At 42.3% G+C, this 27,206-nt stretch overlaps 1 protein-coding gene across 2 annotated transcripts in view; it reads left to right on the top strand.

Annotated features, from left to right (window-relative positions):
* plcb1 (phospholipase C beta 1) overlaps window positions 1-27,206 on the top strand; it is a 950,430-nt gene that overhangs the window by 733,523 nt on the left and 189,701 nt on the right. For both annotated transcript variants that reach the window (XM_073051321.1, XM_073051322.1), the window contains exons 10-11: window positions 19,073-19,219; window positions 20,312-20,469. In XM_073051321.1, coding sequence (XP_072907422.1) covers window positions 19,073-19,219; window positions 20,312-20,469 — 305 coding nt within the window. The remainder of the gene's footprint in view (window positions 1-19,072; window positions 19,220-20,311; window positions 20,470-27,206) is intronic.

The raw sequence follows: 27,206 nt of genomic DNA, 5'->3' as shown, positions 1-27,206 counted from the left end.
GGAGATCTGAGTGGTGAAGAGAGTACTGGCAATGGTTTTAGGGTGGGGGTATATCGGGAAAGGATGAGGATGAAAACCAGGAGTGGCAGCACATCGAAAGAGGGAGACACAGTGGCAGAACAAATGATCTCTGGTACTGTCCACATGCAGGTTGCACCTACTCTGCGTGACTGTACGTGTTTCCTTCTGGATCCGGTTTGTTCTCAAATCCTGCAAGTTTGTAGTTTGGTGGTTTAATTGGTTACTGCACATTGCCCCAATTGTGTAGAGGAATGGCAGTATCTGGGCAAGTTGATAAGAATGTGGAGACAGTAAAAATGGTATCAATGTAGAATGGGTGTAAAAGGCCTGTTTCTGCACTGTGTCTATTGCTCTATGTCTTCTCTGGTGTCAGGTGATAAGTATGTCCCAATTTTCTGGCGTCTTGTTGAAGTTTAATCAGAAGCATTGAAGTTGTTGAGTACTTCAGTAAACCACTTTGTAATACTTCAGAAAACAGCTTGAAAAACTTCCAAAATAACTCTAGAGGCATGAATTATTTAATGTGTTACGGCTCAAACAGCCCACTACAGCTGAGTGTACTGTATTTCTGAATATATTAGATGTCTTATCAAATAAATTGGGCTGTTCTCAGGACTTTGCGACATTAATCAAACATCAAAATAAATGAATATTTTTATACTTCAGTTTTCAGCCAAATCAGTCTTGGCTGCAAACTGTTGGATTTGCTGCAAATGCATCACACAATCCCAAATGCATCAGCCCACTGGCGTTATCCGTGGGAGATTTCATTGAATTTGAACAGACAAGCCATACTTTAGAGAAGACTTTTCAATGCGTTATTAACTTTCCTAGACAGTGTAGACAGCACCACCTAACTGGAGATTGTTGTCACATTTTCTCGGTTTGAAATGAATTGGCAAATGTTACTGTCATTGTTTAAGATAAAAGAAATGTATGCTGTTTCTCAGATAAGGTAACTGTCTCACCAAGCAGCTGCCTTGGGCTGTTTGGAATGAGAAATGCTGCATACTTGAAAGATGTTACTCACTGTGAAGCATTAACTACTGGTAGTCTAGAGCACAATCAGCATGCACTCCAAGTTACAAGAAGTTAGTGCTTGCACCAGAAGAAGGGAAAGGGCAAGTCTTACACTTGACACCCTAGTCTTTTTTCCAAAATCACTGAGTTTCTTCCACGTACTTTGGTTTCCTCCCACACTCCTATGATGTGCAGGTTTGTAGGTTAATTGGCTGTTTTTGATATCAGGAAAAGAAGGTTGTTAATGGGGAAGCAGAACAAAAAATAAGGATTAGTAGACATAGGCTCTTCGTGGACAATACAAACAAGAACCACTTTCTGTGCTTCATACTCTGTGATAATCACAGGTCTTAACTTACAATCAGGGGCCTCAGTGGAAGATATAATCAAGTGAACTGGGACATAGCTGGGCAGCAGATTTGGTCCTGAGTGTGAGAAAGTGGGGTGGAAGGTTGAATGTTGAGATTAAGGGAAGAGTAGAGAAAGAGAATCTCGCCTCTCCATCAAGCACCAGTATGCTTCATTAAGTACCCATCTTGGTAAATAGACAATATGGATCTGATCTGTAATGGTTTCAGCCCCCCTATTAGCAAGAAAGGGCGTTCATCAAATGCCTTCTGCTCTTTGTCGGCAGCTAAGCCTTCCCTGAGTGCGTAGGACGTTAAGTCAGCCATAGTAGCAACAAACTTCCTCATATGATGAGTTTGAATCTGGCACACCACAAGGATCTACGTAATTCCTTGCTTCCACCTACAGGCCAGAACTTGCAAAAGCATGCAGTCAAATTAAATACATTTACGGCCCCATTCCTGAAAAGCAAGAATCAATTCAAAAAGAAAACTAAGAAGAGTGGTGGGGCCTGCAGTCCCACAAAACTGCACTGGAATACTTGGTCTTCAGCCACAACTTTGCTGCCTCACCCTGTCTCCATATGTTTGCAGAGACAGCTTCAGTGTTCAATAACAACGTGACTAACTAGTAGCATCAAAATGTTCATCCTTATACAATATTTTAATCAGCCGTTCTGAAATGTACAGCTTCCGTGTGACTCACACACCAGATTTGTGTTGATGGGGTTACAGGAATGTTTGAAGTCCTTCTGCTTACCTTAGAAATGCATTGACTGTTATTGCAAAAGCTAAACTTTGTAAAGAAAACATAATCTTTTTTAGATTGTATGGTAACACAAAATGGACCCATATATACTTACAGGCAGAGCTGCTTAGAAATTGTGTTTCACCCACTTTGCTTCATTAAGTAAACTGGATTTTGAAATTATGCAGTTGGATCTCTCAGAAGGATTTGTGAAAATGAGTACCGGTAAATTAGAAACAGCACCATGTTATTTTGAAAACAGAACCATACACTAAAATGGATCTGTGTGGTTGTTAATGCATGAAATGCTTGCAAAGTCCATGCAGAAGAACTTTGGATGTTAGAGGAAATGGGGAATACCTTCAGTAAAGACTGCAATGAATATGAAGAAAATGTGATGAAGGGCTCACAAAAATCCACTCAATACATAAGCACCATTCTATCCGTGCACTAACCTACTTCGATGAGCTCTGTGCTATCATTGAGGGCTGTGGGTAGATTAAGGGGCCACTGATTAAAAATACCCTGCTGGGATATGATTTGTGAAATGGCTGTGAAGAGTAACGGGAGAACCACTGGTTCAAACTTCATTATCGTGACTGAGGCTGATGGATGCCAAGGCCAAGGCATCGACATTACGCTGCAGAGTGCTAACAGCTGAGGATGGGCAGTTGGTATACAAATAGATGCAGTGTGTAGTGACACTGTGAGGAAGGACAGGCAGGTGATGGGGCAAAACTGCACTCTGAGTTGCACTGAAGTGTAACATGGCAGAAGAATTGAAAAGGATGATGAATACAGGACTGAAGGTGTTATATTTCAGTGCACATAGTATACTGAATAAAGTAGATGATCTTGTAGCACTGAGACTGGGCAGATATAATGTGGACATCACTGAGATGTGGATAAAAAAGATCATTGTGGGGAACTTAAGATCTGAGGATACACATTGTATCAAAAGGATAAGCAGGTAGGCAAAGGAGGTGGGGGAGTGGCTCTGTTGGTAAAAAGGTGAAATCAAATCTTTAGAAAGAGGTGATACCCTCTGGGTCTTTTTACCCTTGTAGTTTCTTAACTCTACAGCCAATGAAGAGTTAAGAAACTGCAAGGGTAAAAAGACCGAGATGGGAGATATATACAGGCCTCTGAACAGTACCAGGATGTAGGATACAAATTACATTGGGAGATAGGCATGTAAAAAGAGCAATGTTACAATAGTCATGGGGGGAGGGGGATTTCAATATGCACATCGATTGGGAAAGTCAGGTGGGTGCTGGATCCCAAGAGAGGGGATTTGACGAATACCTACGAGATATCTTTTAGAGCAGCTTGTGGTTGAGCTTCTTAGGGAAAAGGCAATTCTGGCTTCTGAAAGAGGTAGCTGAGGAGATCAGAATCAGGTTTACTATCACCGGCATGTGACATGAAATTTGTTAACTTAGCAGCAGCAGTTCAATGCAATACATAATCTAGAAAAGAAAAAAATAATAAATAAATTAAAATGTAATAAATAAACAAGTAAATCAATTACGTATATTGAATAGATTTTTTTAAAGTACAGAGACAGAAATAATGTATATTTTTTAAAAAGTGAGGTAGCGTCCAAAGATTCAATATCCATTTTGGAATCAGATGGCAGAGGAGAAGAAGCAGTTCGTGAATCGCTGAGTGTGTGCCTTCAGGCATCTGTCCTCCTACCTGATGATAACAGTGAGAAAAGGGCATGCCCAGGGTGCTGGAGGTCCTCGATAATGTACGCTGCCTTTCTGGGACACCACTCCCTGAAGATGTCCTGGGTACTTCGTAGGCTAGTGCCCCAAGATGGAGCTGATTAGATTTACAGCCTTCGCCAACTGAGATTGTGGAGGCATTAATAATGATCTTTCAAGAATCACGAGATTCTTGTGATCCTAACCTCACCATCAAACCCACAGATAAGGGGGTGCTGCAGTATTCTGGGGAACTGACCTCTGCCTTGCTGAGGCCAGAATACGGCTCCCAGACACCTCCTCTTATTTACCCCTTGAATAAGTCCCCTCTAAGGAGCATTAGGCCATTGCTTCCGGCACTATCACTGACCTCATCGACTTGGGATCTCCTATCCACTGCCACCATCCTTATAGTTCCCTTACCCATTTCTACTGCCTCCCAGGATCCACAAACCTGACTGCCCAGGTTGACCCATTGTTTCTGTCTGTTCCTACCCCATTGTATGCATGTCTGCATACCTTGACTCTGTTTGATCCCCCTTGATTCAGTCTCTTCTCATCTACATATGTGACACTTCACACGCTCTTGATCTTTTCAATGACTTTTAAGTCCCCTGGGCCCAATCGTCTCATTTTCACTATGGATGCACGGTCCCTATACACTTCTATTCCCAACAGGAAGGACTTTAAACTCTTCACTTCTTTCTCGACAACAGACCCAACCAGTTTCCCGCTACCACTACTCTCCTCCATCAGGTGGCACTCGTCCACACCCTGAACAATTTCTCCTTCAGCTCCTCCCACTTCCCTCAAACCAAAGGTGTAGCCATGGGCACTCGCTTGGATCCCAGCTGTTCATCAGGCACGTGGAACAGTCTATGTTCCAAGCCTACACCGGTATCACTTTCTAACTCTTCCATTGACAACTGCATTGGTGCTGCTTCCTACACATTTGCTGAGCTCATCAATTTCATCAACTTTGCCTCCAATTCCACCCTGCCCTTAAATTTACCTGGACCATTTTAGACAAATCTCTCCCATTTCTCAATCTCTCTGTCTCCATCTATGGAGACAGTCTATCTACTGATATATTTTATAAATCCATTGACTCTCACAGCTATCAGGACTATACCTTTTCCCACCCTGTCTTTTGTAAAAATCCCATTCCCTTCTCACAGTTCCTCCTTCTCTGCCACAGTTGCTCTCACAATAAGGCTTTTAAATTCCAGAACTACTGAGATGTTCACCTTCTTCAAAGAAAGGGCCTTCCTTTCCTCCACCTGCATCTCTTCCATTTCACGCACATCTGCCCACATCCCATCTTCCCACTGCCATAACAGTGATCGAGTTCCTCTTGTCCTCACCTTCCACCCAACAACCCTCTGCATTCGACACATAATCCTCAGTAACTTCCACCATTCCCAGTGGGATCCCTCCACCACACAGCTTTATGTCTGTCCCCCTCCCCCCAACACTTTACATTTTCCACAGAGATCGTTCCCTACACAACTCCCCACTGATCTCCCTCCTGGTATTTATCCCTGCAAGCAGAACAAGTGCCTCACCTGCCCTTACACCTCCATCCTCACTACCATTTAGAGCCCCAAACAGTCCTTCCAAGTGAGGTGACACTTCACCTGCAAGTCTGTTAGGTTTATCTACTGTATCTGGTGCTCCAGGTGTGGCCTCTTGTTTTTCAGTGAGACCCCACATAGATTGGGAGAATGCTTCATTGAGCATCTTCACTCCATCCACCACAGAAAGTGGAATTTCCTTGTGGCATTCATTTCAATTCTGCTTCCCATTCCCATTCCAACATGTCAGTCCATGGCATCCTCTACTGCCACGATGAGGCCACACTCAGGTTGGAGGAGCAGCACCTTATACTCTATCTGGGTAGCCTCCAACCAGATGGCATGAACATCAATTTTTCTAATCTCCACTAACTGCCCCCCCCCCCTTCTCCTTCACCATTCCCCATTCTTATTTCCCTCTCACACCTTCTCTTCTTACCTGCCTATCTTCTCCCTCTGGTGCCCCCTTTCTTCCCTTTCTCCCCTCTCCTGATTTCACCTGTCATCTGCCACCTTGTACTTCTTCCTCCCCTCCCCCCCACATTCTTCGTCTGATTCCTTCCCCCTTCATTTCTGGAACTGACGAAAGGTCTTGGTCTGAAACATCATCTGGTTATTCCTTTCCATAGATACTGCCTGGCCTGCAATGTTCCTCCAGCATTTTGTGTGTGTTGCTTTGAATTTCCAACATCTGCAGATTTCCTCATGTTTGTGAGCATCAGATTCTAGAATGATTCCTGGGGACTGGAAAATTGTAATAACACTTCTTTAGGAAAGGAAATTGTAGGCCAGTTAGCAGGACTTCAGTGGTTGGGAAGATGGAGTCCATTATTAAGAATCTGAGAAAGGATGGCTGGCATTGGAGAGGGTCTAGAGGATGTTCACAAAAATGATTCCCGGAATAAATGGGTTAACGTATAAGGAGCATTTGATGGCTCTGGGTCTATACTTGCTGGAGTTTCGAAGAATGGGGGGGGGGGGGGATCTCATTGAAACCCATCAAATATTAAAAGGCCTACATAGAGTGGATGTGCAGAGGATGTTCCCTACAGTGAGTGAGTCTAGGACACAAGGGCACAACCTCACATTAGAGGGACCCAGAAGGTGTTGAATCTGTGGAATTCATTGTCACAGATGGTTGTGGAGGATAAGTCACTGGGTATACTTAAAGCGGAGGTTGACAGGTTCGAGATTAGTCAGGGTGTCAAAGGTTAAAGGGAGAAGGTGGGAGAATGGCACTGAGAGGGATAATAAATCAGCCATGATGGAATGGTAGAGAGGAGTTGATGGGCCAGACGGGCTAATTCTGCTTCCATGTCTTATGGTGTTATGGACTTGTTACTTACTGTCCCCTTGATAACACCCTGAAGAAAGAAGTCTTAGGTTTTCAGTGAGTGATTAACGTGAGTTGTATGTTGGATCAAGAAACTCCCAATTTGGCAGTCAAGGAATCTCATACAGAGTGTGCCCAGCAACATCACCTGGTGTACAAAAAACCTTAGGGAGACCTCAGCCACACAAAGGTTACTAATGCACATCAGTCTCCAGATCACATTCCTGGCATGATCTACGTTTGGTAAAATTGCTTGAAAACTGTGGGGAAATGGATTCAGTTTGTATTCTATTTAAAAACTATTTAATAAAAAGAAACTAAAGTTAAATATTTAACAGTGGTGGTGATGAACAAATTGTTTTTTATTTAGCATTTTCATTTTTGGTGAGACTTTGCTGGTATCAACCAAAGGATTTATCATCTAGTGCAGGCGTGAACACTGTTAAATACATTGGAGTTCAAACATGAACAGAATAAAGATCCTGCAGTTTCCTTTGAAAGACACATGAGCTTAACTGGCTTAAAAGGGTTCAATTTATCCCTTGGAAAGAAGGAATCTTCCACCATGGTATTCCATGATGAGGTTACTAATTTCATGCCACTTTGTGGCTAACTATGCATCTGATGTTGTTTTGTGATTACTGGAAACTCTAAAATTGATACCAACCAAGTCATATTAAACAGGTTAGACCATAGGAGCAGAATTAGACCTATCGAGACTGCTCTGCCATTCCATCCTGGCTGATTTATTATCCCTCTCAACCCCAGTTTCTTGTGCTCTCCCCGTAACGCTTGATGCCCTTACTAATCAAGAACCTGTCAACCTCTGTTTTAAACATACCCAGGGACATGGCCTCCACAGTTAATTGTAGCAATAAATTCCACTGATTCACCACCCTCTGACTAAAGAATTCCTCATTATCTCTGTTTTAAAGGGACGTTCTTCTAATCTGGGACTGTGCCCTCTGGTCCTAAACACTTCCACAATAGGTAACATCCTCTTCACATCCAGTCTTTCTAGATTTGATTCAGTTGACAGAGTAAAGGATTGCTTGTACTAATCTCTGCTGTATTCCAGGCCAGTGTCGTGCTTTGGTGCATTAACTTCCAAATTTTAGGTTTTTTTTGTTTGTTTCTTTCATCTTTTTCCTGGTTTGACACTTTTCTCCTTGCATTGTACAACTAGCTGTGGGTTGATTTGCAGTGGCTTTTGAATGTGCTTTTAGTTATTAATCATCTCAGAAGTTTCTGTGACAAAATAAGTCCTCACTGACATGAGACGATAGAATGGCCTTTGGTCTTCTGAAGAAGGCAAGGAATTCAAATCAAACTTTTGTTTCTTTGGTGGTTAAAAGGCTAATTTTTCAAATCTATATATAATCTCTTTGGAAGGATAAGATTAGTTAGCAGTAAATATCTACAAGGTGTTAGAGTCATAGGATGCTAGAGCACAGAAACAGGCCCATCAAGTCTGTGCTGACCTGATCTTCTATCTAGTCCCATTTACCTGCACCCATACCATAGTCCTCCATACCTCTCTCATCCATGTACTTTGCTTCAATATGATAATTGAAGCCACATCTGCCACTTCCACTGGCAGCTCATTCCACACTCACACCATCCTATGAGTAAAGACATTCCCCCTCAGATTCCCCTTAAATATTTCTCCTTTCTCTCTAAAGCTATGACCTCTGGTTGTAGTCTCATTCAAAATGATGGGCAAAGGTGACCTTGACTCATAACTGCTGTGCTTTTCAAAGAGATATTGCGTCTTTCCCTAGCTTGCACAGGTTCTCCCCAGGTTACGATGCTTCGGTTCCTGCGAATAACAGTGTGTGGGAGAGAATAACAGGGACAGAGTGAGCGGGCATGGTTAAGAGCTGCTGCCAGCCCACCTCACTGACTCAGTGTGTGGGCAAGTGAGTGTGCTCAGCGATCTCAGCTCGACCCAGCCCATCTCTCCCCTTCCCTAGTGATTGCAGTTCAGGTGAGGTGAAGTGACAAGTGGCAGGCAGAAATTCCCCACTTCTGTTCCCACCCAGTGCAAATCCATCTTGCAAACCTCCTGCTTGTTCTTCTATATGATCTATCCACAAGTCAGGCATTTAAAACCTGGGGAGGATTTGTATGTTGATAGCTTAAGAGGGGCTTAATGATAATATGCAGTCTTATTTAACAGAAAAAACACTCCATTTTCCCCAATTACAATTTTTGCAGGGTCTACATAACCTTGCTTCCACCAATTCTTTTGCCAGGTATTGTTGTTTATTTTAATTTAGTTCCAATAATTTCCTCCCTATCCTAAACCTTAACCAACAAAATGGTAATGCTCAAAGTCAGGGTCACTTAGGGCCCTGCTCAAATACTCCAACGGTATCAGATCAGCTCCTCTTTGAGACATTTAAACACAATGAGTTGGTTCCGATTTTTTCATTTTGCGGGGTATCGATATTGTTGACAAGGGCAATGTTTATTGTCTGTCCATTATCGCCCCCAGAGAGGTGCAGATCAGTCAGTTTCGCAATCGTATTGCGGAAGTTGTGGTAAGACAAGGATAACCTGGGGCAGTCGTAGTCCAGTGAGACTGTGCGGACACCTCTGCTTACGACAGAAGTGACAGCTGGGTTCATTGTGGCAGTGTGCACTCAAACCAGATGAGCGAGGCCTGCGTAGTGAGACTTTTCCAGAAAGATCTTCCTGAAACATAGAATCCTTTTACACAATGGGGGGTGCTGGAGACAGACAAGATGAGAATAATAGGAGGATATGAAATATACCCAACAACGAAGGTGCTATTGTCTTTACTAACTTCAAAATATCATTGGCTGTCCACTTGAAGTTTTGATTGACTTTGACACCTCTATTATGAATGGGTCTGATCTTGCAAGTAAGGAATTCAAATAGATACAAAATACAATGATCAATATCCATAAGTGATAAGCCAGTTCTGTATAAAATAGCAGTTTTCTGTTCAGAATTCAGAACAGTGTGGGCAACAAGGGCCCATACTGTTTCCCTTGTACACAAGTAAAATTAAAAAGAATGCTTGAGTTGTAAGAGTGCGTGTGTTCTGGGCCCAATTATTTTAATTACTTTATTTTATGATTGACAGTGGCAGTATAGTCCTGCTGTGAAGCTGCTTCAAATATGTTGTTGCGAATAATGTTTTAAGATTTAGATTCAACAGCAGTGAAGGTGTATTTTGTGGTCAGGAAGGTGTTGAAAGCAACCTGCAGGTGGAGGTCTTTCCATTGTGCCTGTCTCCTGTTGCTGGTGGAAAAAGGTGCGGGTTTGAGAGCTGCCTTTGGTATAACCTGAGTAAATAACTGTGTGAAGCATTTGGCTGATTGGGCACAGAATGTCTGCAGTGTGTACTTCCTACAAGACAGGATGGTGGATAGAATACCACTTAAGCAGCCTTTTTCCAAGTCACATCATATAATGCTGAGGGGGCTGCACTAATCCAGACAAGTGGAAAGCATTCCATCATGTTATCAACATGTGCTTTATAGATGATGAATGGGTTTCAATACATGAAGCACTGACTAAAACATATCCAGTGACATGACCCAGGTCCTCATTCAGCTGGTGCTGTTCCAAGATGTCTTGGCAATGGTAATACAATTCATTCAATGTCAAGCATATGGTGGGTGTTCAGGATTTCTCTTGTCCAGTTCCTTATTCTAACCAAAGGAAATAATAATACTGTTTATCTTCTGTGCTTAACCTCAGTTTCCACCATATTGATTATGATAATTTCTTATTAGAGCACCAGCATGACTTAGAGAGTAGCAATTTTAACTCTCAATCAGAAGGTTATGGCTTCAAGTCCCACTGCACAAACAATTAAGCAGACACTTGAGAGTGTGATACTGAATAAATGTTACCCTGTTGTAGGTTCTGTCTTTCAGATAATTCATTAAACCTGGGCTCCGTCTACCTTCTCACATGGCTATTAGAGATCTGATAGCACCATTTTTCAGATGACCAAAGTATTAGGTCAATGGCCTGGCATGGATTTATCAGCTTTACAAAAGCAGACTATCTATGTATGTTTGTGGTAACTTGGCATGATTGGTTTACATTATTGCAAGAGTGCCTGTATTTCAAATGTGGCTTTAAAGTATTTCTGAGGCCACTGGAGGTATTAACAAAATGCAAATTTAAGGTTATAGTTCAGTGTTCTGACTTTTGCTGGATGAATCTATTTCTATGTTGGTGATTTTTTTTCCTTCTTGCTTTATTCCAAAGAAGACAAGTAACATCAGTAATTACAGTTGATATGCAGTTTGTCTTTGTGGCAGCTGAAATATCTTTCCAGTGTTAATAGATTTGTCTGGTGATTTATAGCCTGTTGGATTGTTTATTTGATAGCTCTTTGACATAATGTCATGTATCCAGTGAACTGAATTACAATGGCAAAGGGTCTGTTTAACTCCTTAAGGGTCTGTCAAGCACCTCCACACCATCCGCCACAAGCAGGATTTCCCAGTGGCCAAACATTTTAATTCCCTTTCCCGACCTGTTAGTCCACGGCCTTCTCTGCTGCCAAGATGAGGCCACCCTCAGGGTGGAGAAGTAACACCTTCTATTCTGTCTGAGTTTCTTCCAACCTGATGGCATGAATATTGATTTCTCCTTCCGGTAAGCAAATTTCCTCCCCCTCTTTCCTCTGTTCCCCACTCTGACCATTTACTTCTTCTCACCTGCCTATTACTTCCCCTGGGTCCCCTCCTCCTTCACTTTCTCCTATTGTCCACTCTCCTCTGCTATCAGATTCCTTCCTCTCCAGCCCTTGACCTTTCCCACCCACCTGGCTTCATCGATCTCCTAGCTAGCCTCTTTCCCCTCCTCCTACCTTTTTATTCTGGCATCTTCCCCCTTCCTTCTCAGTCCTGAAGAAGGGTCTCAGCCGGAAATGTCGACCATAGTTGCTACCTGACCTGCTGAGTTCCTGCAGCATTTTGTTTTTGTTGCTTTGGACTTCCAGCATCAGCAGACTTTCTTGTGTTGATGTTCAGCTCCTTGGTTATTCTGCCGCCAGCTTAGATCTTCTTTCTGCACACATTCATCGTTGGGTGGGTGTAAAGGATTACTTGGTCCTTTTAGGGAGAAAAGAAATTCCCTTGGTGCCATTGCCATATCTTACAACCAGCACTTAAAAAAGATTGCCCGATCATTATTTTATTTCTATCTCTGTGTGTAAATTAGTCTGTGCATTTCTAAATTAAATCTATTCTGAAAAAATACTCAACTGTAAAGTGTATTGGAACAAATTGAGGTTGTGAAAGCTACTGTATAAATGAATCTTACCATATGCTCAAAATGATAAGTTAATTTCAGTTAGATTTAATAAGTAAATCAGACAGGCTGATTATTTGGATATCTATTTTATCCCTGAGAATTAAATATAAGTACTCATCCTTTGGTCGGAGTAATGCAATTTCTCACTTGTTTTCACAGCCATATCATTTTCACAGGAGTCATTTTATGAAGGCATTTGGCTGTTGATAATATCTGAAATGTGCTCACAGCAAACATCTTCTAAGTCTTTGCATTGTTTGCAATGTTGTAGACCCAGCAACAGATCTTATGGCCATCAACAAGAGTTAAAAAATCATTTTGATTCCTAGGCATGCAGAGTATGATTGTAGAATTCAAATGGTTATCCAAACATGCACTATATTTGACCAACCCTACGGCCCCATATAATTTACTGCTCCATAGCATTCATCAGCAGGTAAACCAATCGATTAAATGACCGTGTAATCAACTGATCAGTCTCTCCTGAGGCACTGTTCAGAATCTTATGTCATAATGGTCAGTTCTATTCTGCCTTGATATGTCAACCAGGAAGCATTTATAAACTTGTAGTCAAAACGGTCTGCCTGCCATATTGGGAAGGAAAGCCATTGGACTTGGTAACCAGGCCAGGTTATTTGTATGTGCTAGAAGTACATCCGTTTGAAGCCCCTGTGAAGGCATGAATAGTTTTCCAACAGCAAGTCTGGAGCTGTCACCAGTTAGACTCAGTGAAACCCAATTTTGATTTGCAAACCAAAAGGCTGAGTGTAAAATTGGTCTCAATTAGTCACTAGTGTCCTGGTCTGCAATGGACGCTGCTGTCGCTGCTGCAGCCTCTGAAATTACCTGCTCCCCACGTTCACCCTCACTGCTCTTCTCTCAACCCAGGATGTTGACCTCACTTACCTCAGGGCTGGTCATTGTGGCCCATTTCGTTAACCCTGTTGGGTTCCTTGTATGACATCAACCCTGTGTTTCAACAGTCAGGGAATGTATCTGCACTCCCCTCCCCTGTACCTGTTCTAATTGCTACCGTACTGTTGGAACATGTTCTGGCCTTTAACCAGCTCCCTCTCCAGCACTCCTCAGAATGCCGTAGCTCTTAGTTCTGCACTTTGTTTTCCTTCCTGTACTCCCACTTAGAATCAGTAGCATAACATTTATCAACCCTGTCAGTAGCTGAGCTCTCCGGCAAGGAAATCTGTGTGGGAAGTTCCATTTTCTACCAGTTTTGCAGAATTCAGGAGTGTTCTCACAGTAAACAAGAAATCAAGTCATTGCCTACGGGATGGATAATTGAGCTTACACTATATTTTATGAGTGAACTGTGCATCAGCTTTCTGCGCCATTCTTTTCTGGAGCTTTGTTCTCATGTAAGTTTAGCTGGCACTGAAGAGCTGAAGTTTAGTTGATACCCCCAGCTCAGACTGCCTGCACACACAAAATCCCTCAGCAGCATCTGATTTTTCAGCTGTGTTACATATCACCAAGTTGTCTTCCTTTATTGTGATCCATCAGACCTCCGTGTCATTTCCTTCCATCCATTACTAACAACTCCTGTCACTGCTTATCATCCGATCCACGTGCGGCTTTCCAGCCCAGAACTAGGCATGACTTCCTCCTGGAATAAGGAAGAGAGTGAGCTGGGTGACTGTCTCGCAAGGTCTGTAAAGAATGTGCTCGTTCTGATGGACCACAGTAACTTCCTTTTGGAATAAGGGAGAGAATACGTTGGGTGACTCTCCCGAGGTCTCTAGAGACTGTGCTCGTCCTGGTGGACCACCGTGATTTCCTCCTGGAATAAGTGAGGGAATGTGTTGAGGGAATGGGTGGAGAATCTCACCTGGTCCCTCAACACCAGCTCCATAGCAAAGAAAGCCCAGCAGCGTCTCTACTTTCTGCGAAGGCTGAGGGAAGTCCATCTCCCATCCCCCCATCCTCATCACATTCTACAGGGGTTGTATTGAGAGCATCCTGAGCAGCTGCATCACTGCCTGGTTCGGAAATTGCACCATCTCGGATCGCAAGACCCTGCAGCGGATAGTGAGGACAGCTGAGAAGATCATTGGGGTCTCTCTTCCCGCCATTACGGACATTTACACTACACGCTGCATCCACAAGGCAAACAGCATTATGAAGGACCCCACACATCCCTCATACAAACCTTTCTCCCTCCTGCCATCTGGGAAAAGGCTCCGAAGCATTCAGGCTCTCACGACCAGACTATGTAACAGTTTCTTCCCCCAAGCTATCAGACTCCTCAATACCCAGAGCCTGGACTGACACCTTACTGCCCTATTGTCCTGTTTATTAGTTATTGTAATGCCTGCACTGTTTTGTGCACCATATGCAGTCCTGGGTAGGTCTGTAGTCTAGTGTAGTTTTTTATGTAGTTCAGTCTAGTTTTTGTACTGTGTCATGTGACACCATGGTCCTGAAGAAACGTTTATTTTTACTATGTACTATACCAGCAGTTATGGTCGAAATGACAATAAAAGTGACTTGATTTGACTTGACTTGACTGTCTTGCGAGGATATGCTTGTCCTGATGGACCACAGTAACTTCCTCCTGGAATAAGGGAGAGAATACGTTGGGTGACTCACGAGGTCTCTAGAGACTGTGCTCGTCCTGGTGGACCACCATGATTTCCTCCTGGAATAAGTGAGGGAATATGTTGAGTGACTGTCTTGCGAGGATGTGCTCGTCCTGATGGACCACAGTGTGTAAGACAGAATCATAGAGTTACACAGCATGAAAACCAGCCTTTCAACCCAACTCAATCATGCTAACCAAGATGTCCATCCAAGCTAGTTCCATTTCCCTGAATTTGGCCCATATCATGTACTTATTTAAGTACATTTTAAACATTATAATAGTATCTACCTCTGGCAGGTTGTTACATATACCCATCACCCTCTGTTAAAAAATACTTTCCCTTGCTTCTGTTTTAAATTTTCCCCCATCTCATCTTAAATCTGCATACTCTCATTTTAGACTGCCCTACCCTGGGAAAAATACTGTCACCATCAACCTATTCTATGCCCTTCACGGTTTACGTGCCCCTGCTTGGCCTGCTAAGCTCTGGGGAAAAAGTTTCAGCCTATCTGGCCTCTCCTTATAACTCAAGCCCTCCAGTCCCAGTAACATTGTCGTGAAACTTTTCAGTACAATTTCTAATTTACTGACGCCCTTTGTATACCGGGGCAACCAGAAAAATAAACAGTCATTTTGAGATTCAGCCCAGTAGTAACTTCTGCATTTGCATGTGATGTCCCAGCTCCTGCACTCTTTCCTGCCTGGTGAAGACAAGTCTGTCAAATGTCCTCTTTGTTAACTTATCCAGCTGTGTTGACACTTACCCCAAGGTCTCTCTGTTTGACAACAGTCTCCAGGGGCGAGTGCAAATTCTGCTGAAGTGACAGATGGAATAAAATAGGCATTGCAGAGGGATGTAATAATGATGCTGGAGCTGTGAAGTTGAGGGAGCTTTGTTATTACCTTGACAACTCCAGTGAGATCTTTCAACTTGTACCACTCTGATGGCCATGTCTAGGAATGAAACATGAGGCATTCACTTTCTTTTCCAATCTACCCCTGTCAATAGCTGGATGACTTCCCACTTCCGGTGGCGATGCCCCTCCTGATACAGGTATTCCAACTTTATGTCTAACTCCTCAGTGGAGTAAAGCGCAGGAACACGGTGTTGTGCCAAGCTAATTAAACACCTAACCAAACTAATCCCTTCTGCCTACGCAAGGTCTGTATCCTTCCATTCTCTGCACATTCACATGCCAATCTAAGAGCCTGTTAAACAACTCTTTTGTATCTGCCTCCATCAGCACCTGGCAGCACAGTCCAGGCACACATCACTCTCTGTGGAAAAAAGTTTGCGCTCACGTGTCCTTTGAAGTGTTTCCTTTCTTCTGTGTCAACTTGCCCTCCCTCTTCCAAAGATTGTCACTTCTGAAAGCTGGCATGAGAAATGCCAGATGTCCAGCATTGCCTCAGCCAGTGTTTCCAATGCTTCGTGTGGTCAATGCTGACAACCCACTTTCAGACACAACCGGATAGTGTCAAATAATTCAGCTGATGAGACCAACGAAGGGCCTAGATAAAGTTACCTCTCTCTCTCTTCAATACGCTCCCTGGAACTACCTTTCTGACGGAGCTTTCGATCACTGATCTCCAAATGATCCCTGTGTCACCTTTTATTCAATTATATTTCTGTGAAGCCCTTTTGGGTGTCTCCCTCCAATTAAATGGACTTCATAAATGCAGAATGGTGGTTTCTTGATCTGTTGGAAGCCTCCAGTGAGATTGAAGGACAGAAAGCTGTCCCAAGTGGCCATATTCAGTCAAACTTTTCTCCACCACTGTATCCAACTCTTAGGAATGATATAGAATGATTAGAAACATATAAAATTATGAAAGGGACGGATAAGATAGAGGCAGGAAAGTTGTTTCCACTGGTAGGTGAGTCTAGAACTAGCAGACATAGTCTGAAGATTCAGGGGATAGATTTAGGACAGAGATGAGGAGGAACTGCTTCTCCCAGAGAGTGGTGAATCTGTGGAATTCTCTGCCCAATGAAGCAGTGGAGGCTACCTCAGTAAATATAGTTAAGACAAGGTTGGACATATTTTTGCATAGTAGGGGAATTAAGGGTTATGGGGAAAAGGTGGGTCAATTGAGATAGAAACATAGAAAACCTACAGCACAATACAGGCCTTTCGGCCCACAAAGTTGTGCCGAGCATGTCCCTACCTTAGAAATTACTAGGCTTACCTATAGCCCTCTATTTTTCTAAGCTCCATGTACCTATCCAACAGTCTCTTAAAAGACCCTATCATATCAGCCACTACCACCATTGCCAGCAGCCCATTCCATGCACTCACCACTCTCTTGAGTAAAACACTTACCCCTGACATCTCCTCTGCACCTACTCCCCAGCACCTTAAACCTGTGTCCTCTTGTGGCAACCATTTCAGCCCTGGGAAAAAGCCTCTGACTATCCACACGATCAATGCCTCTCATCATCTTATACACCTCTATCAGGTCACCTCTCATCCTCTGCCGCTCCAAGGAGAAAAGGCCGAGTTCACTCAACATATTCTCATAAGGCATGCTCCCCAATGAGATGAGTACATGGCCAGATCAGCCATGATCTTATTGAATGGTGGAGCAGGCTTGATGGGCCGGATGGCCTACTCCTGCTCCTATTTCCTATGTTTTTATATTGCTCAGTATTATTTTGCCATGCCTGCTGAGCCATCTGTGGTAATTTAGACTGCAGAAGAGATCTGACTCACTCAATATAAATCTCTGCACCATTGACTGAGGGTGACCATGTTCCCTGGCTGATTCCTGATCCTCCAGAAATCAAGGCTTGTGTGATAAAGTGAACACACTCCCCTTTAGGAAAGAAGAAACTCCCAGCAGTGAGTTGGATAATACTCAGTAACAGAGGCAACACAGTACTTCATTAGAATCAATAAGATCTTCTGCCAGCAACATTGGTGATCGGACAGAACAATTGACCAAAACACTGTCTGACAAATGCAGGCCGTGACTGAATATCAACCCAATGCCCAGATTATGTCCTTTAGCTTCGTTGACAGCTTTTCTGCAAACCAAATCCACCTGCATTTATAAAGTCACTTAAATTGGAGGGAAACATCTCAAAAGAGCTTTACAGAGATCTAACCAAACAAAAGTTGACAGAGCACACTTGGGGCTCTATGCTTCAAGGGTTCATCAGAAAGGTAGTTCTAGGAAGCAACTTGTGATTAGAGAGGAGGAGAGTTTAGGAGGGAACCGGAGCTCAAGTTAAAGGGACCACATCCAATTACATTCACATTGAATGAGAAGCATTTCGTAACAGAAGTTTATTCTGTGAATTCAACTCGGGAAAAATCGAAACCAGATTTTCAGAAGAGGCTGTTCCGTAGAGTTACAGAAACAGAGAGCATGCATATCAACGCCACCACTGGGCACCTGCATTAATCCCACCATCCAGCAGTTCGTCAATACACAACAAATCTATCAGATTCAAGTGCTCATCTAGAGCCTTCTTAAATACTGTCAGTGACCCTACTTCCATCACTCTCTCAGACAGTGTATTCCAGCTACTCATCAATCTCTGGGTGAAAGTGGTCTACCTCACATCCCCTTTAAATCTCTCCCCACTTCCCTAAATCCATGTTGGGAAAAGTTTCCAGAAGTCCATCGATATACCTTCTTAACCACTTGTGCCACCACCTTCAGGGATCTCAATCTGCTGCTTATCAGCCCATGTCAATATTGCAATATCTCTCAAAATCTTGAGGCTCCCCTCTACGTTATCCAGAACTTTGCTAATCTTAGTCTTATCTGCAAATAAACTGATCACGCCTCCTACATAGACATCCAAATCATTCACATAAATAACAAACAGCAAAGGTTCTCGCTCTCTTCTGAGGAGTACACTAATAATAGCAACCCTCAGCCATCACCCCCCTACACATGCTGCTGAATTCCTCCAGCACATCATTTGTGGCTCCACATTCCAGGATCTGCAGTCTCTTGTGTCTCTTCTACCATTATCCTCTGTCTTCCCATTAACTAACTTGCTCCAGATCCCGGAGGACTAAACCTTTTGGACCAGTTCCCCATTTGAGACGGTGTCAAAGACCTGACTGAAACCATGTAATCCAGAAATACTGCTCTGCCCTCATTGAATACGCTCAAAAAAATTCATTCAGATTGGTCAGATAGGATCTGCCATTCACAAAGCTGTGTTGGTTGTAACCAATTAAACCCTGTTGTTCCAAGTGGTCAATAATCCTGACCTTCAGCCCTTTCTCAAATTACCTCCCTTCCGGTTGGGTAATGTTTTCTACATTTCAATATATCTAGGTAATCGGCTGAATCTGCTCCAACTAGGACTAATTCCATAATCATTTATTAAAACGTGCATTTTGATAAGATTTTATTTGCAAGTTGAACTTACATATTTTTTTCCTTTGTCTGTTATCAGGTCAGATTTCAATTGATGGCTTCAAGAGGTATTTGAGTGGCGATGAGAATGGAGTGATTCCACTTGAGAAATTAGATCTGAGTGAAGATATGACTCAACCTTTGTCCCACTATTTCATCAATTCCTCACACAATACCTACCTCACAGGTAAGAAATTGTCACTGCACAGTTTGCTCAAAGTTCGTTCACATCAGAGGTAAATATTTCATCGGGGGTCTTTCCGAACAGTTGCGCATTCGTTTTAATAGTGCAAAATAGAGGAAAACAGAGAGATTGTGAGCATATCTTCAACTATTGGCTGACTGCTTCTTATCCGAGAAATACTGCCAGCTGTTAAATATTGAAGTCAGCAAAAGGTCCCCCCCACAGCTGATGCCTAAAGTCATTCTTGATACAGTTTGCAGATAAACCTGTAAATAGGAAAATTATGTACTAGTATGAATCAGGTGGGAATTTTATGGTACTTAATTGAATTTGTGTTGGTAGATATTTAGACCAGACTTCTAGAATATCAGTCCAGTAATTTAAACATTTTATCACCAGTCTTTTGATTGAAACTCAGCATCAAAAATAGAAAATGCTTTAAAATAATCAACAGGTCAGGCATTATCTGTGGAAGGTGAAACAGATGGCGTTTAGGGTCCAAGACTGGGAAAGAGAGAAAAATAAGTGAATTTTAGTGGGAGAAAAGATTGGGGAGATGCGCCTTCAAAGACAACACACATTAGGTGGACTTCCACACGTCCTGTTACAAGGCCCTTGACTCACCATGGCCACAATGATGCCTCCAATAATAGAATGCTGTTAAGAATTATCCCTACTGAGGCACCCCCAATGAACTTATTGCTGGAGAATACACTTTCTGATAATGTTAGTACATTGTGGAATGTGGCAGACGCCTAACCAATGATAAAATTAGCATTTTGCTCCCAGTGGGTTGGAATAAGTTAACATCATGAATGCGTCCACCAAATTTCCTTTTGAAACGTCGTATTTCTTTATAAATTCGATTTCCAAGATGATCGCAAAACTGTAATAGGGTAATTTCAAAGCATCGAAAGCTGTGTTGATACTTGTAATGATTCTTATTGCTTCTTTTCTCTCTCTCTCTGAAATTATAAATTAAATGTCTGCCGTGCACTGTTTGTGGCTGGAAGTGATATCAAACTCCAGACAGGTTTTCTCATCAATGTGTTACTGTAATGCAGTTACTTTTTACTTTGTGTTGTGTTATCACAGCCGGACAGCTGGCTGGGAACTCTTCCGTTGAAATGTACCGCCAGGTCCTCTTGGCAGGATGCCGGTGTGTCGAGCTGGACTGCTGGAAGGGACGTTCGACTGAAGAAGAGCCCGTCATCACTCACGGATTTACAATGACAACTGAAATATTATTCAAGGTGATTTTCTTTCCTTTATTTTGCAAAGTTATCCTTGATGTGTTGAATGTATCCACACGGCACGAAAAACCTGCTCATTGCAGGGGAGCCTTTTTATTCTGTGGATGCGAAGGGAACTGCAGACAGGACTTAATTCATTATAGGGATATGCAATACTTGCACACAGCAACCCAGCTAATTAAATACGTTGTACATGGTTGGAATACACAATTCCAGTACAGGCTGCAAAGTTACTGGTTTTTAGTTGTTGGACATTCAAAAAGCAAAGAGATAACTTGGTGCATGATTTTAATTGTGAAGACCTCAGTTATTTTCTTCAATACAACCTTGTCTCACACTTTAGAAAAAGAGACATAGAAAAGTACAGCACAGAAACAGTCCCTTCGGCCCTTCTTGTCCATGCTGAACCATTTAAACGGCCTGCTCCCATCGACCTGCACAGGGACCATAGCCCTTCCATCCATGTACCTATTCAAACTGCTCTTCAGTGTTGAAGTCAGGCTCGCATGAGGAGAAGTGACGAAAAAGTAATCACTTCAAGGGCATTGTGATCTGGGAATTTGGTGGCCGAATTATGTGACCACTGGATACTTATTCACCTGATATAAATAGCAATCAAAATACCCAACGCAACAGAGAAGAAGATAAGAAAATGAGGCAATGCTGGGTCATTTGGCCTCTTATTCTTGAGCTGCCATTCATTTTAGGTCATGACATATCTTTTACTTCACTGTCATGTTTCATGCACAAAGCCCGCGCTCCTAATATCTAAAAATATAATTTGAGAGCAATATGTCTTATTAAAAAGGCAGATGTCAACAATATTAATAATGAGTTTTTAATAATACCTGTCAGTGGAAACTTCTGTGCAAGCACTCCAGTGATTTGACCTGCAATTTTGACTGACTGCTAACAATGGCTGTAGGTTAAACCCGTGATTTCACAGACGCTACACTTAAATTCACAGTGGCCCAAAATAGACAGTAAAAATAGCAATGTGGTCATCAGTGCTGACCATTGCATGTATGCAAGTTCGAAGATCCACAGATTTACAACTAGAAATAGACAGTGAAAGGTATTTTCAGAGGCTTAGTTGAGAGATTTAACATACAGCCCCTGAATACTCACAAAAGATTAGGTTTTTAGTTCAAGTAATTCTGAACTAATGGAAAACAACTGCTCTAGGAAATTCACTTTTAGAATATGCAATCACACTCATTCAAATTATTTTTTTTGAAGATTATTTCAAACATTTTAAATTATGTTTCCTTTCAGTCTGTGTTTTCTCTTTCCCTCTCACGGTTAATTATTTTACATTGAATTGAGGATCGCTTAATTAGATACCAAACGTTTCACTTTGATAATGTAGCTACTGAGATACAACAATGAGTACTTATAATAAAAGCCAGTGTTGTTACCACAGATGTACTACGATGAGTTACCATCAACAGAAAACTAAGGGGAAGAAAAGTGTGAGGTGGACCCAGTGAAGGCAGAAAGGGATATGGATACGTTAAGTGATTTGGCTAGGATGTAGCAGACAGAGTGTAATACAAAGAGAAGCAAAGCTATTCATCAGAAAGACATAGGAGCAGGATTAGGCCATTCGGTCCATCGAGCCTGCTCGGCCATTTCATCATGGGCTGATCTACTTTTCCTCTCAGCCGCAATGTCCTGCTTTCCGCCTGTATCCCTTCATGCCTTGACTAATCAAGAATATATCAACCTCTGCCTTAAATATATATAAAGACTTGGCCTCCAGAGCTGCCTGTGACAATGAATTCCACAGATTCACCACCCTCTGGCTGAAGAAATAACTCCTTATCTTCATTCTAAAAGGATGCCCCTCTATTCTGAGGCTGGGTCCTCTGGTCTCAAGCTCTCCCAGCATCCATTCCACATCCATTCTATCAAAGCCTTTCATCATTCAATTACATTCGATAAGTTTCATTTAGATCACCCCTCATTCTTCTACTGCAGGATATAAAATTTTAGGCCCTTTGTGATTAAGTTAAAGCTAAAGACTAATTCTGTCAGCTTGATGGAGGTTTTATATTGTTTCTGGACATTAGTAGTAGCCACAGACTGGGTAATACTTGCTTTGGCAGCATTTCTACCAAATGAAGTTGCACATGCATTTGCTACAAATAGCGTTGGGGTGGGGCCACTGAAATATGAGGCTGGTTCTGATCAGCTTGAAGTGGTGGAGTGCTGACCTGGTTCATCACCCTGGTGTTTGATCTCCTTGAACGTAAGGAGCTGTAGGTAGAGCACAGAGACAGGCACCTCAGCCCACAATGTTGCAACAAATTAAAATAATTCCTTCTGCCTACACAAGGTCCATATCTCTCCATTCTCTGCCTGTTCACATACCTATCTGAGAGCGGCTTAAATGCCTTTATTGTATTATCCTCCGTTATCACCCTGATGGCAAATTCCAGGCACCCACCCACCCACTGCTCTCTGTGCAATGCAACTTGCCCTGAATATCTTCTTTGAACTTACCTCCTCTCATCTTTAACATTTGGCATTGGACATTTCAGCCCTGGGAGGAGTGGAGTGGAATATACCAGCTGTCTACTCAAACTATGCATCTCGTAATCTTATAAACGTTAATCAGGTCTTGCCTCAGTTTCCTCAGCTGCTCTAGTGAAAATACCCCAGGTTCGTTCAGCCTCTCTTTTCGTTCATGCCCTCTGATCAAGGCAACATCCTGATAAACATTTTCAATAGGTTCACTAGGTACATTTAATGTCAGAGAAGTGTATACAATATACATCCTGGAATACTTTTCCTTTGCGAACATCCACAAAAACAGAAGAGTGCCCCCAAAGAATGAATGACAGTTAAACGCTAGAACCCCAAAGTCCCCCCCCCCCAGTTCCTCCCCTTCCTCATACAACAGGAGCAAGGCAATGGTACCCCCCTCCCCCCACCAGCAAAAAAGTATCAGCGTTCTCCACCAAGCACTCGTGCGTGCAGCAAAGCATCAGTAAAGACACAGACTTGCAGTACCCCAAAGACTACTCGTTCACTCAATAATTCGGTGTACCACAGGCTTTCTCTTCCCCTAATAAGGGAAAAAGAGGTGTCCCCATTTCTGCACCCTTTCTAAAGCCTCCACATCCTTCATATCATAGGACACCCAGAAATAAATGCAATGGTTTAGCTATAGCCTAGCCAAAGCTTTATAAATCTGCAACATAACTTCCTGATTCCTGAACTCAATTTGTCGACAAATGAAAACAAGCTTACCCTGCTCTGTCCTTATTGCCCTATTGACCTGTGCAGCCACTTTCATGGAGCAGTGGACTTGGACACAATATCCCTCCGTGCGTCAATACGGTTAAGGATCTTGCCGTTAACAGTGTTCTGTCCCCTTACATTTGATCTCCTGAAACACAGCACTCCACACTTGGCTGCATTAAGCTCCATCTATTATTCCTCCACCCATATTTACAACTGATCTAAATCAGCTGTATCCTTTGACAGACTTCTACACTGACCACGACACCAGTCTTTGTATCATCTGCAAAGTTACTAAGCCAACCATTCACATTTTCATCCCAGTCATATATTCATGTATATCCATCCCTGTACGGATCTCTGCAGAACACCACCAGTCATGGACCTCCAGCCAGAATCAGTCCTACTGACCACCACCCTCTATCTTCTATTGGCAAGCCAACTCTTAATGCAAAGAGGGCCAAATCACTGTGGATCATGTCCCCATTCAGATTTCAATTTGCCTGCTGCATCCAGTTCCTTCTTGATATTTGGATTTTGGACCTGCCATCATCGGACCTTGGAGCAACCGTAACCCAACTCCTAGTTGCAAGCCACTCAATATCATCCCTTCACAATGTTATCCCTCCCCACCACCAACCTCGGATAACATCTGACTCTTCTGCTATTGCCATAACAGTTCGCCATCTTTGTTTTTCCTGACAAAGGCAAGTCCTTTGTATGTATTTGTGGGACATTCCAAAGTACACGGTATTCTGGGGCACAGGCTCTGCCAAGCTTTGCTGGGGGGAAGCTGAACAACTAGGTAGGCTGCTTGTGTAACAAGTTAACGTAAGGGAATTTCTAATCCATGGCATTTAACCTTTAAAAGGAAGATTTGCATTAATATTAACACCTGTCGCTGCTTGTAACAACGAACATTATAGCAAGGAGTTCCTTTTGAAGTGTAAGCAATATTATAGGCAACATTGCAACCCACAAGATCCTGCTGACAGCCACAAGTTAATAGCAAGGCAGTGTGCTTGTGCACCTCTGAAAGCTAAATGTTTGTCAGTGTGTCAAGATCCTTTGCATTCAGTAGAGAATTCAGGCCCTTGCTGTAATGTCATATGCACAAGACAGTATATCTGTCCATGTGGTACACCCTCAGAATATTTTCCTTGTCACTGGCATGGAGATTGAACCTATATCCTTCTGACTGACAGTGCTGGCAATTGAGCTTATATTGGAGTAGAACATTACACCATAAAATGTTTTCAACTGTATTCTCCTCATAATCATTGACGCCTTGCTAATCAAGAATCTATCAACCTTCTCTTTAAATATACCCAATGACTTGGCCTCCATAGCTGAATGTGACAATGAATTCCACCGATTCACCACAGCCTGTCCTCCTTGTCTCTGTTCTGAAGGATATTGTGCTATTCTGAATCTATGCCCTCTGGTCTGAGACTCTCCCATTATTGGAAACATCCTCTTTGTCCTTTTTATCTTGGGCTTTCAAGATTTGGTGAGGTTTCAATGAGATCCCCCCTCATTCTTCTAAATTCCAGTGAGTACAGGCCCAGAGCTACTGTATCAAATGCTCTTCATACTTTATCCTTTTCATTCCTGGAATCATTCTTGTAAACCTTCTCTGGACCCCCTCCGATGCTAGCATATCCTTTCCCAGTAGTGCTCAGGTGTTAATATAAGTGTAAATGTAAAAAGGTTAAATGCTGTGGATTGGAAATTCCCTCATGTTAACTTGTTAATAATTGCTAAATAATACTAAACAACTTGCCGACCACTGAAGTCAGGCTAACCAGCCTGTTATTCCCTGTCCTTTGTTTCCCTCCCATCCCAAGGAGTGGACTGAAATTTGCAATTTTAATAATAGCAACTGCACTCACTTCTGCCCCCCCCCCCAACACTCTTGGATTTATGGTACATTGCTGGTGCTTTCCACGACTGAAACAAAATACTTATTTAGTTTCTCTGCCATTTATTTATTTCCCATTGCTATCTCTCTAGCATAATTTTCCAGTGGTCCAATGTCCACTCTTTTCTCTCTTTTATTCTATATATCTGAAAATATCTTTGGTATCCTCTTTAATCTTAATAGCCAACTTAGCTTCATATTACATATTTTCGCCTTGTGTTTTTTTTAGTTGCCATCAATTGGTTTTAAAAGCTTCCCAATCCTCCTAGTCTCCTACTACCTTTTGCTCTATTGTATGCCCTCTCCTCCCTTGTCAGCCACAGTTACTCATCCTCCCATTAGAATGCTTCTTCTTTGGGATAAACCAATCATGCATTTTCTGAATTACTCCAGAACACTGCCTCACTTTTTTGATATATATTATTTCTACTTTTGCACTACTTTTAATCTGTTTAAAATATATATATATATATATATATATTTACTGTAATTGATTTACTTATTTTTTTCTTCCTATATTATCGTGTATTGCATTGAACTGCTGCTGATAGTTAACAAATTTCATGACATACGCCGGTGATAATAAACCTGATTATGATTCTGATTCTAATGTCATCCCTGCTAGTGTCCTCTTCTAGTCAACTTTGGCCAGCTCATCTTTCAAATGTATTTCCACTTACACAACTGTGATAGTAATACATCAGACCTTATGTCTCCTTCTCAAACAGCAGGGTGAATTCTGCCATATTATGATCACTGTCATCTGAGGGTTCATTTACCGAAAGCTCCCGAATCAAATCTGATTCACTACACAAAACCCAATTAGAATTGCTTTTCCCATAGTGGACTTCACTTGGGATCCAGCACCAAACCGATTTTAACCAATATTGAGAATTCCCCATGTCCATTGTAACATTAATCTTTTTACATGCTGTTTCTATCTCCCGTTATGATTTGTATCCCTGGTTATTGTCGGGCGGCCTGTATATAACATTCATCAGGGTCCTTTTCTGCCCTGCAGTTTCCTAACACTACTCACGAGGACTCTTAAGTGTTCAGATCTTATGTCACTTCTTTCTAAGGCTTTGATTTCAGTTTTTGCTTTTCAACAAAGCCAATCTAACCCTCTGCCCACCTGCCTATCCATTTGATATGATGTGTATTCTTGGATGTCAACCTCCCAGCTGTGATCCTCTTTCAACCATAACTCAGTGATGCCCACAACGTCATACCTGCCAGTCTCCAACCGTATTATAAAATTATCTGCCTTATTTTGTATACAGCATGCATTCAAATACAACACCTTCGATCCTGTATTCTCTACCCTTCTCAATTTTGACTTCATGTTGACTGATCAAATTCTTAAATCTGTATAAACTTTATGTCTTAATCTTTATTCTGGAGCCTTCAGTAGCTTCTCCTGTACTCAGCTTCCCTTTTACTTTATCCATACTGTCGAACCCACCCCCAGACTATTTAGTTTAAAGCTCCATCTGCAGGCTTGGTTATGTGATTCGCCAGGACCCTTGTCCCATAGTGGTTCAGGTAGAGCATGTCCCATTGGAACAGC

Source organism: Hemitrygon akajei, chromosome 7 (assembly GCF_048418815.1).
Source record: "Hemitrygon akajei chromosome 7, sHemAka1.3, whole genome shotgun sequence".
In the NCBI taxonomy this organism is placed as follows: Eukaryota; Metazoa; Chordata; class Chondrichthyes; order Myliobatiformes; family Dasyatidae; genus Hemitrygon; species Hemitrygon akajei.
This window is presented reverse-complemented; position numbering and strand designations above follow the sequence as displayed.